We start from the raw sequence: 17059 nt of genomic DNA on the forward strand, positions 1-17059 counted from the left end.
TGACCGTCACCGCCTAATTATAATACAAAAAGTGATTTGCCTTTTTATAAACTTTCATCGGGCGACATTTATTATAATTTTTGCGTATGGCCTTTTTGTTTTAAGTCAAGACCAACCAATACATGTTAAGAATACTAATAAGCATTGTTGGACTCAAAATTGTAGTGACGGCTAGGATTCGCATAATATATCTACTCAGAACAGATCAGAAAATTGAAAATATACTCATCAATGTACAGTCCGTCCAATATGTGAATGCTCATCGGCACAGTATTGATGAGAAATTAATTTGTTGAGGAAAATGTAAAATATCATTTTGTTTATTTTTATACATATTTAACTCAAAAATATGATAGCAGTTTTGGAATCACTCTACAGGTTGAATATCTGTTTAATATAATATTAAAAAAAATACCAATAGAATATTACAGTAATTGTTGTATTGATTACAAAATTACACAAGATGACAATAATTTATAATAAAATTATAACACATTATAATGTCACCCTACCCTTAAAACAGCCCTGATTTAGCATTGATAACGTTCTCCTATCGATGTAAACAAATTCATGTATGCATGCATGCGTACACGCACCCTTATTTCCAACACAACGATGATGAGCGTTAACATCTTGGATGGACGATACATATTAAATTAGATTCACATAACAAAATGCTAACAACACTGGACCATAAGAACGCTTTTAATTTATGCGACCTACATATTTTTCGACAATGCTTCAAAACATATTACATAAAATTACTAGTTAGAACAAAACACATCCCACAATTAAGTGTTATGCAACGATATAATTTTTAGCTGAATTGCAATTTATGTAAATCTCCACCGGTTTTACGCCAGCTTCTCTCCTCGGTATCTGTGTTAATTGGTCAATTCTCATTGAAGAAGACGCCGAAGAAAAGTTGCCCCGCTAATTATCGAGACAAAAGACAGAGGTCGCCCTATGGTGTCGCATGTGAACAAAAAAGCACACAAGAGAGAATGGCACAGGAAACTCTAATTGACTTATGAACCCTACCCACTCGAAGAACGCGCCCACCGATGCAGCACACTACCAAAGAATGATCTGAGGCAACCAGTTCAAGTTCTCCAACATTCTAAGCATAGTTTGAACGCGAACGAGTGGGAACTTGAGTGTGAACCACTTGAAACGTATTGATTAGTTTTTTGAGCCATTGAACAACTTAGTCAATGTCAGTGCGACACCCAAAGTAATCATAACTCTGCTTCATTTTCACACGGAAAGGTCAACGATCAAGTCTTTGTTTTGAATTGTAATTGGAGCACTTGATTCAGATTATTTGGACGAGTTTCAATGAGATCTAATTTGTTAATTATACAAACAAATCTTGTGTTTTATCGAAGTCGATCGAAATTGTATGGATTGTTTTTCTTAATACATTTTATATACCTCTCTACGAGATTAGATATCTGATTTGGTCGAGTACGATTGAGGTTATTACCTCTGAAGTATCCATTAAATAATTTTCTAGTGTATAAATAATAGTAAAAAAACATATGACGTATAAGATTGCCATCGAATTGGCGATGTATAAGAATACGTGTCATTTTTTATCGACAGCACCAAATTGCTGCAAATGGACGGTGAAAGCCTTTAATCAAAATTGTATAAAAGGTATTAAAGTACCGCAATAAATCCGATATAAGTGTATTGTTTAAAATACATATATGTTGGTTTACCTAACTGAGAAGAACAGATGTGCTCAAGAATATATTTTAAAAATGTAAATGCAACAATGTCAATGTTCTTCACTGTGCAAAATCATCAGAAATGCGAGACGTGTTGTTTGTCAGGGTCGGGTCTTGATACATTGACTAGATTTAAAATAAAATACAATACATGATCTGAAATACTAAATTGGCGATACATGGTAGTGCAACATTATTTTTAATAATGCAACGCCTTTTTTATATGAATAATTTTTATTTTTAGATAAGATAGCAAGCAAATATTTGACAACGAACACGCGTCCGTGTCGCAGTCAAGCACATTTTTTCAAACAAAATAAACAAACATTCAATTGCACATCTGGTAGGGCGAAAGAAATTTCACATGTCACATGAGAGAACGGAAGAAAGCAAATAGAAGAAGACACGTTCGACGTGAAGGGTCACTCAATATGTACGACCTTGCTGGAAGAAACTCACTGCGTGACCAGGCGAGAAAAACACCTGTTGGCAAAAGATGACAAAAGCCAGCGGCACAATACGGCTTTTATATGTTAGTAGTGAAACTATTCCATGGAGAAAATATATTAAAATTCAAGCAATTTGAATAACATGGATTAGAAAAACTATATAATTTTCTTTAATAGCAGCAACATAATCATGCGAACGTATCTCACAATTGTTACTATTACACGCTGTTAAATGTATTGCTTTTAAATAGAGGATGCTATTGTGTTATATAATAAAAGTAAGATTTTCATCATCAAATGAGTTGTTAATTAATTAACATTAGGTATAGATTGGTATGGTATAAGAAGCTAAATGTGTAATTCTATAAATATATGTATGTATATAATATTATGACAACACATTATCTTCAATGTATCAATAAAATATTTATTTATCGTCTTACTACTAATTAAACTTATCATATCGTATTTAGTAGATTATAAAAATAAGTATATATGCTGTCATATAATAGTTAGAAACAAAGAGAAGATTATAATCTGTTCACAGAATAGAAAAAGAAAGTGAAATAAATAAATCAAATAAAAGTCTTAATCTTGGTCTATTCAGATAATTAAAAAAATAAGCCATAGACTTAATTGTTTTCATTTATTTATTTTTAAATCTTCCGTTATAACATGATGATTATGCGTGGGCCCAATGCGTAACAACAGGGTGAGCTAATCAGAAATAATAAATACCTACAAGATTAACTACCAGACTGAAAGTCTGTGAATCGGTGATAACTATATTATTAATTATAAATTATTACGTATAATATAAAGTATAATCAATAGATGTCACTGCAGATTTACTATATAAATATTCGAATAATTGATCGAATATTCATTTAAATTATCTCGAATAAAATTTAAAAAATCTCAGAATGAAGTCGTGTTATCGCTCAAAATTCCATGTTTCTTAATGAGCCAATATTTTGTTTCGAAATGCGAGACAATGAGAGGCTTATTCTCTACAAAAATATGATTTTCTGCAAAAATCATATGTGAATAGAATGTTTATCGACCGTGTATACTATGACCGAAATTCGCAGAATTCGTTCTTTGAATGAAACAAAATGTTGGAAAGACCGACCCTCTATTATCATTTATCAGTAATTCGCATAGCATTGTATTATACATATTTTATAAAATTCAAAAAGTTCAACGATTACAAACATAATTAAAATAATTCATATTATTAATTAATAAGCAAATATTTTTTTTTTTGTACTAATTGGTTAAATAAATTATTATAGGTAAAAACTAAGAAAAAAAATTGAATTATTTAACCATTTTTTATTCAATAATCGAATGGTTGAAAAATACGAATGATTAAGAAACCTTGTTACTAGTACGAAGTACGATGGGGGAAAAACATAAAACATGAAATATAAAATGAAAAATTATATCATGAAATATTAAAATTAAATTAAATAAATTGTACCAGCTCTTCATACTTGACACTGAACAGATGAACGTACAATGTCAGCGTTTTAAGGAGCTGGATAACAACTTCCATTAGCGAGTTGGCAAACGCGATGTCCTCGCCGAAACACTCAGGAAAAGTTTTCTTAAGCGCGTTGCTCGAGGATGTTCCGGAACCCAAAAATGATAATTTTTGAGATTATAAAAAAATTGTCTACAGCACCTTTCAGTAATTCGAATAAATTCTAGGCACTATAGTGGATTGCGAGTGACTTAACATACGGTTTAGGAGTGTTTTTCTATACGATCATTTAAAAAATGACTTTATAAATGAGTGTTGTTTTGCAATACGAATAACTAAGCCTATGATTATTCTTTTGCAGTAAATCTTCCGTTGTAACCTGACAGGCGTAAGCCCAATGCGTTACAAAGGGCAAATCTGTACCAACTGAGTAAGTCAATCAGACATAATGAATACCATAAGTATAATCATCAGACTGAAAGTCTGGGAATCAGTGACATCTATATTATTAATTGTAAATTATTAAATACTATACAATTTATATTCAATAGATGTCACTGCAGATGGATACGGTTATTTTAATAATAGCGCATTTTTATAAATAAAAAATCCGCAACCTCAGAGTTACTACCACTTTATCACTCCAACACATGTATCAGCAGGTCATTATGAACTTCTAAAAATCATTTCCATGTCGTAAGCTGCCACAAGATCATCAATAAAACATGGGGTGGGGTCACTAAAAGAACCCTCAATTCTGCTTGGAGAAAACTGTGGCTTAATGTGGTTGACAGGTTGCTCATGAACGGGTTAAATTGATTGCTTGGAGAATAACATGGTACTGGAGGTGAACAATATTTAAGATTTGATGGAATAACATTACTAGGAGCTGACCATCGAAGAATTACTGCGTCACGAGAATATTTCGTCTGAGGAGAAGGAGAAAGAGTCTGAGATACCCCTCACTTTAATCAGTAAAATGTAGGAAGCATTAACAATGCAATGTCACATTTTTGCCAAATCTTCAAAAGGAGGTAAAAAAGTCATTGTATAGGATCCTAGTTAAGAGATACGAAAAGAAAAAGACTTCATTGAGATACAAGTGATAGATAGCAATGATTCTGATATGAATAACTAATATATTAAATAATTTTACAATAAATTTAAATAATAAAAATTGTATGTTTTGGAACGAATCAACTTATGTTTTCATTATTTCTTGTGGGGAAATTTGCTGTGATATACGAGTGTTTTGATATACCGAGATTCCACTGTATATAAATTTCTACGAGAAAATCATAACCCAAAGCTACTAATAAAAAAGCTATTGGATATAAAAAATAATAATAACCGAATAAAGATTTTTTCAATCATGAGAGAATTAATGTATAGACTTTGCAGATGTTTTATATTAAGCATCCTGTTTCAAAAGTGCTATGGATATGTTATAAAGGAAGCAAATTAATAAGTGTAATAAGTTCATACTTGGAACACATATTATTAAAATGTAGATTGTAGACAAAATTTCTACGTCCTATCGTACGTTATTTTGAGGTCTTTAGTGTTAACCTCTAAGTAATAAGAAAACTCTATTCCACATCAATATATTACAGTTAAAATGCTCATTTAAATTAAGTATGATTTAATATGTACGTAATAAAATATATATTATATAAAATATTAATTTATTCCCAACTATTTAAGAACTGCAACATATAATGTTTATTATAAAAATCCACTTAATTTATAATGATCCATGAAAATTATATTGTTGTGTTTTATCAAATCAAACAGAAGTACAACCAAATTATTTTTACATGGGTAATATTATACTATTATTTCACTCACGAATATGGGCGGTTGTTACAATAATTATCTTTATTTGTTATATGTTAGTCCACTTTTGACTATTTAGGTTACTTTTAAACGTCCAAGTCACGTTACTTTTCGACGTCTAAAATTATATTTTATTTTATATTTTCAAATTGCATTTCATTTCGTCTTTTCACGCACTTAAAATCAAGGTCACTGTGTCAGAAAAATAATATTATTGTTAGCTCATTATCATAACACATGTGGGAAGTTTGCGCAATATTTTCCAATAACAGAATGATCGATGCATGGAATTCGGATATTGCGCAATATGTATACATTGCAATGTTTACATGCATAAAAGTACAAATATTTACATAAAATAATACTGTACTCTATCATATGAAATAAATTCGCAATCGTATTTGAGCGTGGGATTGAGCGTTACATAGGTCATATGGTAACGTGATTACAGTTATACAAAATGCATTGTTACAAATTTGCGTCACGCGAACGAATAGTTGAGTTATAATTTATTGCGTTAATTATGCGTAATGTAATAATTTTGTTAGTCTCAACACCAGAAAACAATAAAGTTGAACCCTGCGTTTAATTAAATTGTTAATTAGACAAATTTTCCATTGCGAAAGTGCGTTAATTAGCAACACAAATAACGTCAAAGATGGGTATGTACAAAAATCATATTTACACATGTATCACGGTCGTTTAGAGATTATAATTGAATTTCTATTTTTTCCATAGATTACAACAAAGAGGAAAATTATATGTATTTTTATAATTATTGTTATACTTGCGGTTGTATATTTATATAGTAAATAAATAACCACGTACTAGATTTAAAAAAATTGATTACGTCATATGTCGTGTGACTACCGTGTACTTATTGTGATAAAAGTATCACTATTGATAAAAAAGCATTTAAACTTTACTTATATTTCATATAGCATCAATCAATTGTTTGATTTAGACTATTTCAAAATTTGATTTGGAAGTCGTGTACTGATACCAATACAATACAGGTAGTTTGTTTATGTTTTTATCAGATTAAATATTTATATTTGATAACGTTTAAAATATTTAAAGGAATGCATAGTTTCCAATACAATACATATTAGTTGGCAAAGTTGATAAAACAAATGTTTATAGAATTATAAAGACTTCACGATCAGATCTGTTCCATCCATCCAGTCTTGAGCGTCTACGATTCACACATTTTTATTGTATCATATTCGATCCAATAATAATCATAAAATAATCAATTACGTCTATTGTCATAATTTCATAACACGTTCACGCATTCCAGCACGATCAATTAAGTAACGTTCTGAATAATGAACTTTTCGCGCATTGTGTAACGTTTTTCTCGCGCGTAATAAAACGTAACATTTTATCGGAGGGGTCGTTCCCTTACGTAAAGTGAATAACGTTTCAATAACTACTATTTTAATTGTGCACACCTCGCCTAATGGCGCATAAACGATTTCGTAACATTTTCCGCTCCGAATACATTTCAAGATTCTTTCTTATCGGTACGCAAATCATCCGCGAGATGAGAGTCAACGTTTTTGCTGCATAACGGTAAAAGAGGCCGCGAGCGAAATGGTCGGGTTGTGAATATTTTACACTGAGAAATGATTCAAATTTTGTTGACACTCATTTGTTTTTTTTTATTCAAACACACGCGTGATCAAATTTCCGCCATATGCAACACTCGAACGCGAATTAGATCCAACGCGACATTTTTGTATCGTATATCAATATTATGAGTTAATAAATTAAATATACAATTTATAAATTAATAATTAGCTTAGATAAACAAAGTATCATCATTTTCTATTCTAAGACTTGTATTCTTATTTTTATTTTATTTCTATTCATTATAATGTATAATAGAAGGCAACGGAAAACTAACAAGTTTGGTTATTACTTCTTTAGTACCATTACCGTAAATTGCGGTTGGGTAGTCTATATTAAATGTGATCCGTGAGAGGAACTCTTGTGGTTTACGATAGAAATATTAGATCGAGGATTACAAATAATTAAATTATGTATCAGAAATATTTATAATATTGGCTTTTCAACCAACTTTTCATTATATTGATTGATGTGTGTTTTTCTTTACTATTTTTAAAATCTCACGTCGTAACATGTCAAATGTTAGCCTAATGCGTTACAACGGGGCAACACAATCAATACCTACAACTATGATATCTAAAATATCAATGCTATATGAGTTTCATATGTCATCGAAATAAATTATCTGGGATAATAACACATGTGTTTATATAGTAAATATATTTTTTGATGACAGTATTAAACCCGGAAACCTCTTTTAATACATTTGCAATGCCTTTAAAACCACTATGATTAATTATTATAATTAAACATGTTTATGTCATGATTCATTTTCGACTGATATATAATTTAATAATTGCTTTTTCCAGATAACTCGTCGGTTTGAATTGTGTCGTTCGATATCCAAATCACCCACTTAATTTTTCGAGGTCATCGGGGAATTTAAAAATAAACATGTCTAAGTTCATAAGCCTGCATTTTAATAAATAAATCTAACCACTGTAATGTAAATAAATTGCATTTTAACAGCTTAGTATAAAATAAACCCATAATATCGTAAACATATACCTACTATATATGTAGGGGTTGATGAATAAAAAATAATGTATTTTTTTTGCTTTGAACTTAGTTTCATAGTTTTTGCCATATTTTTAAATAGTGATGTACACTTACACTTAGTGTACATGTAAAAATATGTGAAAATTAGTAAGCTAAAATTAATAAAAAATAATAGTATTATTAAAAAGTAATAATAAATAAAAAAAAATATGCTAAAAAAAAGTAAATTAATTTTAAAAACGATTTTAAAACAACGTTTTAAAATTAGGTTAGGTGCGAACGAGTGAGCATTGGTAAAAAACAGTGAACACCCCATGATTAACCATCTGCAACGAATCTACTTAAAAAATGTCATTTATAGTTGTATATACAAAACTAAACTGTATAAATAAATCAATACATATTTTTTTTAAATAAATTTGACTCCCGATAACAGGAAAGTACTGAAAAATTAAATTAATACTTATTTTATTTAAAGCAAATTTTGTTACTTTTATATTATCACGACGCCACGCTCAAATTTGACAGTTGCGAAACATTAAATTACTGTTTAAACCAAAACCTAACATGAAAAAGTTAACCATTATAACGTTAGGTTTGGGTTTGTTTCGCAACTTTTAAATTTAAGCGTTGCGCCGTGATAATAAAAAAACATTTCGTTAACGAATCCTCAAAACTAGCATTTTTAATTTTTATTTTATTCAACAAAGCATAATAAAATAAATGTAATGACTTTAATTTTTATCCCGTGCGACCCACAGATAAAAATAAAACAACTGATAAAATATCATGTGTCGATAATTTTATATTTTTTAATTTAAAAAATGTGTTGGGCAAAGTTCTCGCGAAACAGCCATTTCACACATCACGCAATGAATAAATGACCCATCGGTTGGTCGGTGTTCATACCACTTTTGCGAATGCGCCAAATTGCTTTATGTGTGTGCTACTATAGATGTGCAAGCGCGGCGGTGGCCGGTATAAAATCGACCAGTTCCGAATAAATGCAGAAATTAAATGTATCTAATATTTATTTCCAAAAACATTATTTGCGTACGACCGTCAGCGCTCATATAAGCTTGACTGTATTCCTGATTCTATTAATAAAAATTGTATTTTTGTTACTTCCGATAATTACTTATATGTTGTATTTATCTAATTGAATATAGTATGGATAAATACCTAAAAAAAAAATTGAATTCGACTCATTTATAGAGATATTCACATAATAAAACGATATGTACACTTGGTACACATCACAGTAAAGGAAAGATTTAACAAGAGATTATATTTGCAAAAGTAAATTGACCGTACAGCAAATATTTATTTTTATTTGTAGTTTGAAATGTAGTAGTTGTTTATTTTTTATATTAAATTTTTCATAATTTAATATATTTATTATTTAATTCAATTATATAAATTTAAAAAATTTGATGAATAATTTAATTAAATATATCACCTAAGATACTAATAAAATATAAAATATGCTGATGGATAATTTATTGTCATTGTTACATAATTTAATGTTTATGAACCTAAATTCCACATGAGCCTCTAATTTTAGTGTTTATTATAAAAAAAAAAATAAGCAAAAGAATTAATATTGATATGTTCAACTATACTTCGTTTTATTTAACAGAGTCACTTTGAGGCTTATCTCGTATTTCATATACTTTCATTTATTTCAAATAAAGTATTTGTCAAATAATTCATTGATATTCCAACACTCGTATCTCGCTATACATATGTAAATGATAACGATTGATAATTTATTGATTTTGATAGTTTATAACTTTCACTATTTCAACATATAAAATATAGTAAAATTTCAATTTTTTCTAAATTTGTTTAAAATACAGAAAAGGGTAATGATAAGTATATAGATCTTACATCAGCATCTTGTACTTTAGAGCAAATTGGTGGGGCGTATACCCAGCCCAAAGTTGTCATCTCTAATGACGAAATGGATAGACCTCAAAGTGACTCTGTTAAAAGAAACGTTGTATAGAGTTGTACTAGGGCACCATTACAATCAAATGATCGCTGATGGAAGTCTACTACAATTAAATTACCTAATAATTCAGAATACATCTTGAATAAACGACGGCACTCTAAACACTAGTTTGTAAACCTGAGCGAGTTTGATACCTATCGTCACGATTCTTTGTTTCGATACAAATACAATAAATTTCAATACGCGTGATGGAGACAAAGAAGCGCTTAATAAACAAGACTCAAAGTCCGATGGATTGTCGCGCGGCCATTTGTCGATGGAACTGTTTTTTCTCTCTAAACACATGTTTTGCTATTCCAAAACACGTTCCATAATACGACGACTCAAACTACCTTATCGACACGTTCTGGTCATCTCGTATTCGCGATACCGCGCGCTGCTGCGATTATGAGACCGCATCGTCATTTCGCATGACCGGAATGCAGTTGTTATGCAATTTTTCGCATTGATGCTAGGTTTTCCAGCGCATTCTTCGTTGACGTTTGACTTGAAGTTAGAACTAACACGTTTGCGTGTTTTATGATGACTTCCGGTTTACCTGCGCCAAAAATTATGAAAAGTCACGAGTTGACTGACGTGGCAGAATATTGAATGTGACGTCGATCGGTTTGTTTTTCCTTTTAATTTAGGTCAGTTGTTTTGTTGGATACTTTATTTTTGTCATATTGCAGATATTGAAGCTTTTACATTTCACTTTTGTAGCATGAATTTTGATCACAAATATTAAGTTGTTAGTAGATGTGTGCTCGTCGTTGTATTCGGACCACTAAATACTACATTTATTGTCAGCAAATATTAAATTAAAAAATGACCAGCATGATAGACATGTGATATAAGTCGCTGACTATTGACCTGAAAACCTGGGTTCAAATTCCATATGGACCTGAGGGTCTGGGACAGTGGTCGGCAAACTTATTGGCCGAAGAGCCAAATATGTACATTACAACGATTCAAAATAGTTCTAAGAGCCAAATCTGTTTTTTAATTTAGTAAACCTTTATTATAATTTTAGACCTTCATTAAATTACGGGTATACTGAATAAAACTTGATTTCACACTTAATAAAGATTTATTCGTTGATAAACAAAAATATGAAAGTAAGGTATCCATAAATGTAAATCATGACAATGACTGACAAACACTTATTGCGAACAATATCCTTGCATCTCCTTGGAAAGTTTCAGTAAGTCAGGTATATATGTTGTCGTTTTTAATTTTAGGCATGATTCCAGGTTCTCATCAATAAGACAACTTCTCAGTTTACTCTTGATAAAGTTCATGCTTAAAAAGGATTGTTCGCATGAATATGTAGAACCAAAAAGGGAAAGAACAGCAAACGCAAGTTTTTTCAGCTGATCGTAAGAGTCGGGAATACTATTCCAGACGTTGAAAATGATCATGTCTTCATTCTCCAGGTCTTTCAAAGCAGACCACTTGTGTTGTGAACTAAGATCACATTCGTTCTTCTCCAATATTTCCAAATCAATACAAAGACGTTGAAATTTGGAGCTCCATATTTACATGTTTTTTAAATCCTGCAATTGTATTTCAAAGTTACAATGTCAATGCCAAAAGGAGAAAATTAAAAAAAAAGTTATTATAGCATTAAGAGGATTTTTGACGAATGCTAAGGTCGCTTTGCTGTTTTTAAGCTCCTGAAAACTACTGAGAAATGCTTCCTTCATATTTAAAATTGTTGTTTTGAAATGGTGTTTATCAAAAGAGGAATTATTTTCTTGGCGATACTTCAGCAGGCTCGGAAAGTGAAACAATGTTTCCCTTTCAAAATCTTGAGCAAAAAAGGATAATTTGTTTTCGAATTAAGTGACTTCTTCTAACATCGAAAAAATTGTATTTCCTTTCCCTTGTAGTTTACGGTTATGCTGATTTAGATGAGACGTAACGTCTACCATGAAATGAAAGTTTTGGATCCACTGATTGTCTGTAAGTTCTGGATAGTGAACACCCTTCTCAAGGAGAAATGCTTTAATTTCTGGCAATAGGGACGCGAAACGTTTAAAACGTTCCCTCTTGATACACATCGAACCTTGTTATGAAGCAAAAGATCAGCGTACTCACTCTCCATTTTAACTAAAAATTCTTTGAATTGACGATGATTAAGAGCTTTAGCTACAATGGAGTTGATGATCGTGATCACTAATCCCATAACTTTACTAATTTCTTTCGGAAATGTCTACGCACAAAGTGCTTCTTGGTGAATAATGCAATGATAAACCAATATCTCGTGATTATTTTTTTTCTTTCAAAATGACAACAAACCCTTTTCTGACACCGGTCATACTTTTGGCCGGCTTTTCTGTAGCCGCCAAATACGCAGATTGACAGCTGTCATACTACTACGCTGCGCTGCGCCCCTACCGGACGAAACAGGTACTACGTCAACGCTCACGCACACATTCAACGTTGCATGGAAAAGACACTTGACCAGAATTAGTGCCCAAGCCCGTGGATATTTGTGCCAGAGCCGCACTCAAGGAGCCAAAGAGCCGCATGCGGCTCCGGAGCCGCACTTTGCCGACCCCTGGTCTGGGAGATCGGAATTAGTGATTATTATATAATTATAATTCAGATCGATCAACACAGATTAGGTTTACCTAAAATTTTCTAATCCCACGGAATTAAAATCGAGTTAAGCAGTACATATTAGATATTGAAAAATGTATAATAATGAGCTAGTAGAGAATATCTTATAGTATTGAAAAAAATATACTAACTTCATTTTTTCATATTTTCTACGGACAATACGTATAATATAAGACTGTCTTCGTTTAATATTTTATGATCAAGCATAGAAATTGCAAATTTTAGGACTTTTTTATTATTCTACAGCGAGGACAAACGTTTAAGCAAATTTAGATTTATATTGCTAATATATCTACATTTATAAAACCCAGCAATAAATATTTTCGAGCAGCTTAATTTAATTAAGTATTATGAATATATTATATTTTCAATAGGTAATTAATATACTTAAGTTATTTATTACTAATAGAAAACATAAGGTTAAAAACTTTAGCTTAAAATATACAATACTTGTAGATATGTATATAAAGGAATTACACTAAGCATACAAGAAACGTATGTCTTTTCTTTAAATATTTGCGGGTTCATTGTCTTGTTTTACAAAGTTGACATTTTGTCTTTCATTTAAAATATCCTGTTGACATTTTAACGGTAGTAAGTATACACGAAAAACATTAGTCATCACTTTTTTAGTATATATTTAAAACGAGACGGATTGTCATATGAGATTGGTTAAAACAAGAAAATCAAGTTTCTGGTATGCAAAGGTGTTTTATTGCATTAATTAAGATTCAGTTATAATGCAAAATAAAACAAATATTGTGAGTTTATAATAAAAACATTTTAGATACACTGCTTCCGAGTTGTTCGTATTCAGCGATATAAATACAGTAAAAGTACCAATGCGGGAGGTCGCAAATTTAGACTTTCCATTATATTTGCTATCAAATATATCGATTTGAATTATTATACCTATTGAATTACAATCGAAATGATTTCACTGCCTTTCTGTCAATTTTTTATCAATGACAGGCGTTGAAAGTATATGAATGAAAACGAATCTGTTAACTTTCATACAGTACATAAAAAACCCTACTAGCTTAACTTTTACTATTCATTGCAATTGATCGCTAGATTTGATCTTGACAAAATAGTTGATCAATACTTTTGATACACATACATTTGTAATGACTTCTGCGATATATGAAATATTCTCACATAACAAAAATTTTTGAGTAGTGTCCTTCAAAAGAGCCGTCACATTATAATAACGGCACGTTTTATACTACGATTCCATAATGGTATTGTTTCTTTTTTAGTAGTTCTCATGTCATTAAGAGTATAAAAAAAATATGAAATAGTTGGGCGGCGTTTGTGTGAACGAAACTTGGCGTGAAATAAAGTGAAACGAGTGAAACTATTCCCATTGTAAAGAGATGATGGCAAGAGAAGAAGATGAAAAAATAGTAAACAGATTTTCCATAAATCTGCGTGAGATTGAAGCTGGACGGTGAGAATCGCTGAAAAATCACTACCATGATGATGATGATGGCAAAGCGAATGATTTTCATAGTAAACAAAAGCGTGACCGACACGGTTCTTTTAGGACGGCACAAATTAGATTCGATAATGTGACACAGATTATATATCTTACAGAACATTAATGCAAGATAGAAAACGGAAAGTCATGGAAAAATTGACTTGTTCTAAGCCGTATAATCAACTGAAATCGTCGTATAACTGCGGTTTTCCGCACCCAAGCTGTGATGCAATCCATCTCTTGTCACACCGATTATAGTAAATAATTAGTTATGTGACTATCATAAGCAAAAAGTAGAGAAATAAAACCTTACTCAAAGACCGAAGTCAAAGTGATTTAAACTCAACAAACCATTTACATATTCAGTTTAAAAGCAAATTTATAATATTCATGACAACACAAAATAAAATAATAGAATCATATAAGCAAATATGCATAATTTTCTTCATACAGGGGGTGTAACTATATTTCTATCAGGGTCCTATAGAGCAGCTGAGCAAATTTTGGAATGGGTGGCATTTGATATAATATACGTTTGCTTGCCATTCAGCTTCTCAACGAGCTTTCCAAGCACAAGGATATTTTCGGCAATAGCTATGAGAAGAAATAACAAATAATTCAGAAAAAAAAAACAAGTATGAAGCAATCAACAATCACTCTCGCTGTCATCCAAAATCAGGTTCCAACGACACGATTTTTTTTATGCTTGTATAATATCTTCATCACCATCCGTTCTATTATTATCTTGATTTATTTTCTGATATTTTTCATTTATAGTTTGAAGTTATTTTTTTTTGTAATATGGAGCTGGAGTTATTTGAAATTGTCTCTTAATTTCTTCACAGTATTCTGTTATAGGAGCAAAATTATTAAAATAATTTTCCAGCTCCACAAGCATATATTACATTTCTAGAAATATATGTTCGTTTTGGCATCTTCCTCATGGGCGTTCAACACCTGATCAGTTGTATAGCCACCATCTTCTATATTTTTCACTAATTTTTCCTGAAATATTTTTGCAGTTATACATATTTTTCTACATCTGTCAAACCACCCACAACAGCGACAAATTTATCATCGCTTTTATAAACTCCAATTTTTTTAAACGTGCGAATATTTTAAGGCTTTTTGTTTTATGAGTTGATGCTTAAAAGGTAAGCTATTTCCATTGCAATATTCAATCCATTTAAATAAGCAATTTTCCATTAAAGCTAACATTTTACTATTTATGCATAAAACTGGTTTCATTGATTCAGAGGATCCGATAATACCTCTATCTCTATTTTCCTGTTTCGTTTGTGTAGATTAAATTTTCTTAAAGTTACAAAAAAATTATCTCTATGTGCAAGTTGATCTAAACTATTTATATTTTAGTCTAAGGAAATACATTCCTGTTGTTAAACATGCCCTATAAATAAAAATAAAAATAAATAAAAATCAGTGTTGCTTGGAACACAAGGAGACGAACATACAGATAAAGATACAGAATGCATCGAATGCACATGGTGTAAGAACAAGCGAGGCCAATGTACTGATCCAAGGCCATACAGCATCAAATCATTATTAGCGAGTGAGTGTGACGTAGTTCGTGCTCTCGAAGAGTGGAGCGTGTTGTCGGGGATGAATCGCACGTGTTCTCCGGGAGTCTACTGAACATACTTATGCGCGTTTATGTATTGTAGATGTATGTATGTGAAATTTTTAAATAAAATCTGTTTGTATAATGGCCATCATGGCGCATTGAGAAAACGTGTAAGGTCATAATAGTCAGATTTGTAATAAAAATATAAAATAAAAAATAAATACATTTATATAAGAGGATAGGTTTTGTGCAGGTCCTAAAAAGCAATGTATATAAATGTATCATATTAACATTCAATTTTGTAAATTAGGTAATCCCAAAATGAATAGCATTTTTTAAATGTAAGTTTTTTTTAATGCAATTGCAGTTATATGTGTTTCTTTTAAAAAAATTGGCAACCACGACTACTAAAATCATTTGTGAGGTGGTAGGCGATTCATTAGATATCCGCAAATGGCAGATGGTTTAAATAATTTTGAACGGGAAATTACGGAATCAAGTATAGTTCTTGATGTGTGAGATTATACGATAGACAATTATGTTCCGGGTGCAGAAATGGAAACAAATCCTACTTAAACTATCTATCAGCTGGCCGAGAAACTAAACCAGTCCGATTCAACAGTACACAGACACATAAAGAAGATTGGGAAGGCTTGGAGACAATGTGTATGAGTTCCACACGAATTGGGCGAAAAAAAGGCGGAGCTTCTGGATCTTGAAGTTGAGTCACTTTTTTTTGATCATTTGGTTACCGGATGTGAGAAATGGGTGTTATACGACAACAATAACAGTGGTTATCCAATGAACAAGTAGAAAAAACTACCTTAAAGCACGTGCTCACTGTCAAAAAAGTTATGGTGTGTAAATAGTGGGATTACAAAAGAATTGTGCATTACGAAACTCTTAAATCTGGCCAATTAATACTAGCAAGGTTTTATTGAAGTAAAAAAGACCTGCACTTGTCAACATAAGTCGAAAGTCAAAACGGTAATGACTTTTATTTCGGTCGATGCAACACTTCCTAGATAGACAAAAATAAAATATAAACGATATGAAAAGGGGACTATAGGAATAGATCAGTCTTCAACATTTTTTGCTAACAGAATTAAAAAATTAACCAAGGGGTAGGAAAAGGTTTATTTAGAGTAAAATTATATTTTGAATCAATAAAAAAAATAAACATCAGTTTTTTACTTCATAAAAAAATCTTAATACATGAACTATTTGGACTATGGCATTAAATA

The 17059-nt window shown here is 31.0% G+C and overlaps 1 protein-coding gene across 4 annotated transcripts in view; it reads right to left on the reverse strand.

Moving 5' to 3' along the window:
• The window catches only part of Exn (Ephexin), a 73142-nt gene that overhangs the window by 47541 nt on the left and 8542 nt on the right, over window positions 1-17059 (reverse strand). For 2 of the 4 annotated variants that reach the window (XM_088182935.1, XM_088182937.1), the window contains exon 1: window positions 10208-10255. The exons of the other annotated variants lie outside the window; for them this stretch is intronic. In XM_088182935.1, the coding sequence (XP_088039061.1) occupies window positions 10208-10226 (19 nt within the window). In that variant the 5' untranslated portion in view covers window positions 10227-10255. Of the gene's footprint in view, window positions 1-10207; window positions 10256-17059 lie in introns of those variants that run through there. 4 annotated transcript variants of the gene reach the window in all.

Source organism: Plectrocnemia conspersa, unplaced genomic scaffold, assembly GCF_051122295.1.
Source record: "Plectrocnemia conspersa isolate PC_06_02 unplaced genomic scaffold, ASM5112229v1 ptg000003l, whole genome shotgun sequence".
NCBI lineage: Eukaryota > Metazoa > Arthropoda > Insecta > Trichoptera > Polycentropodidae > Plectrocnemia > Plectrocnemia conspersa.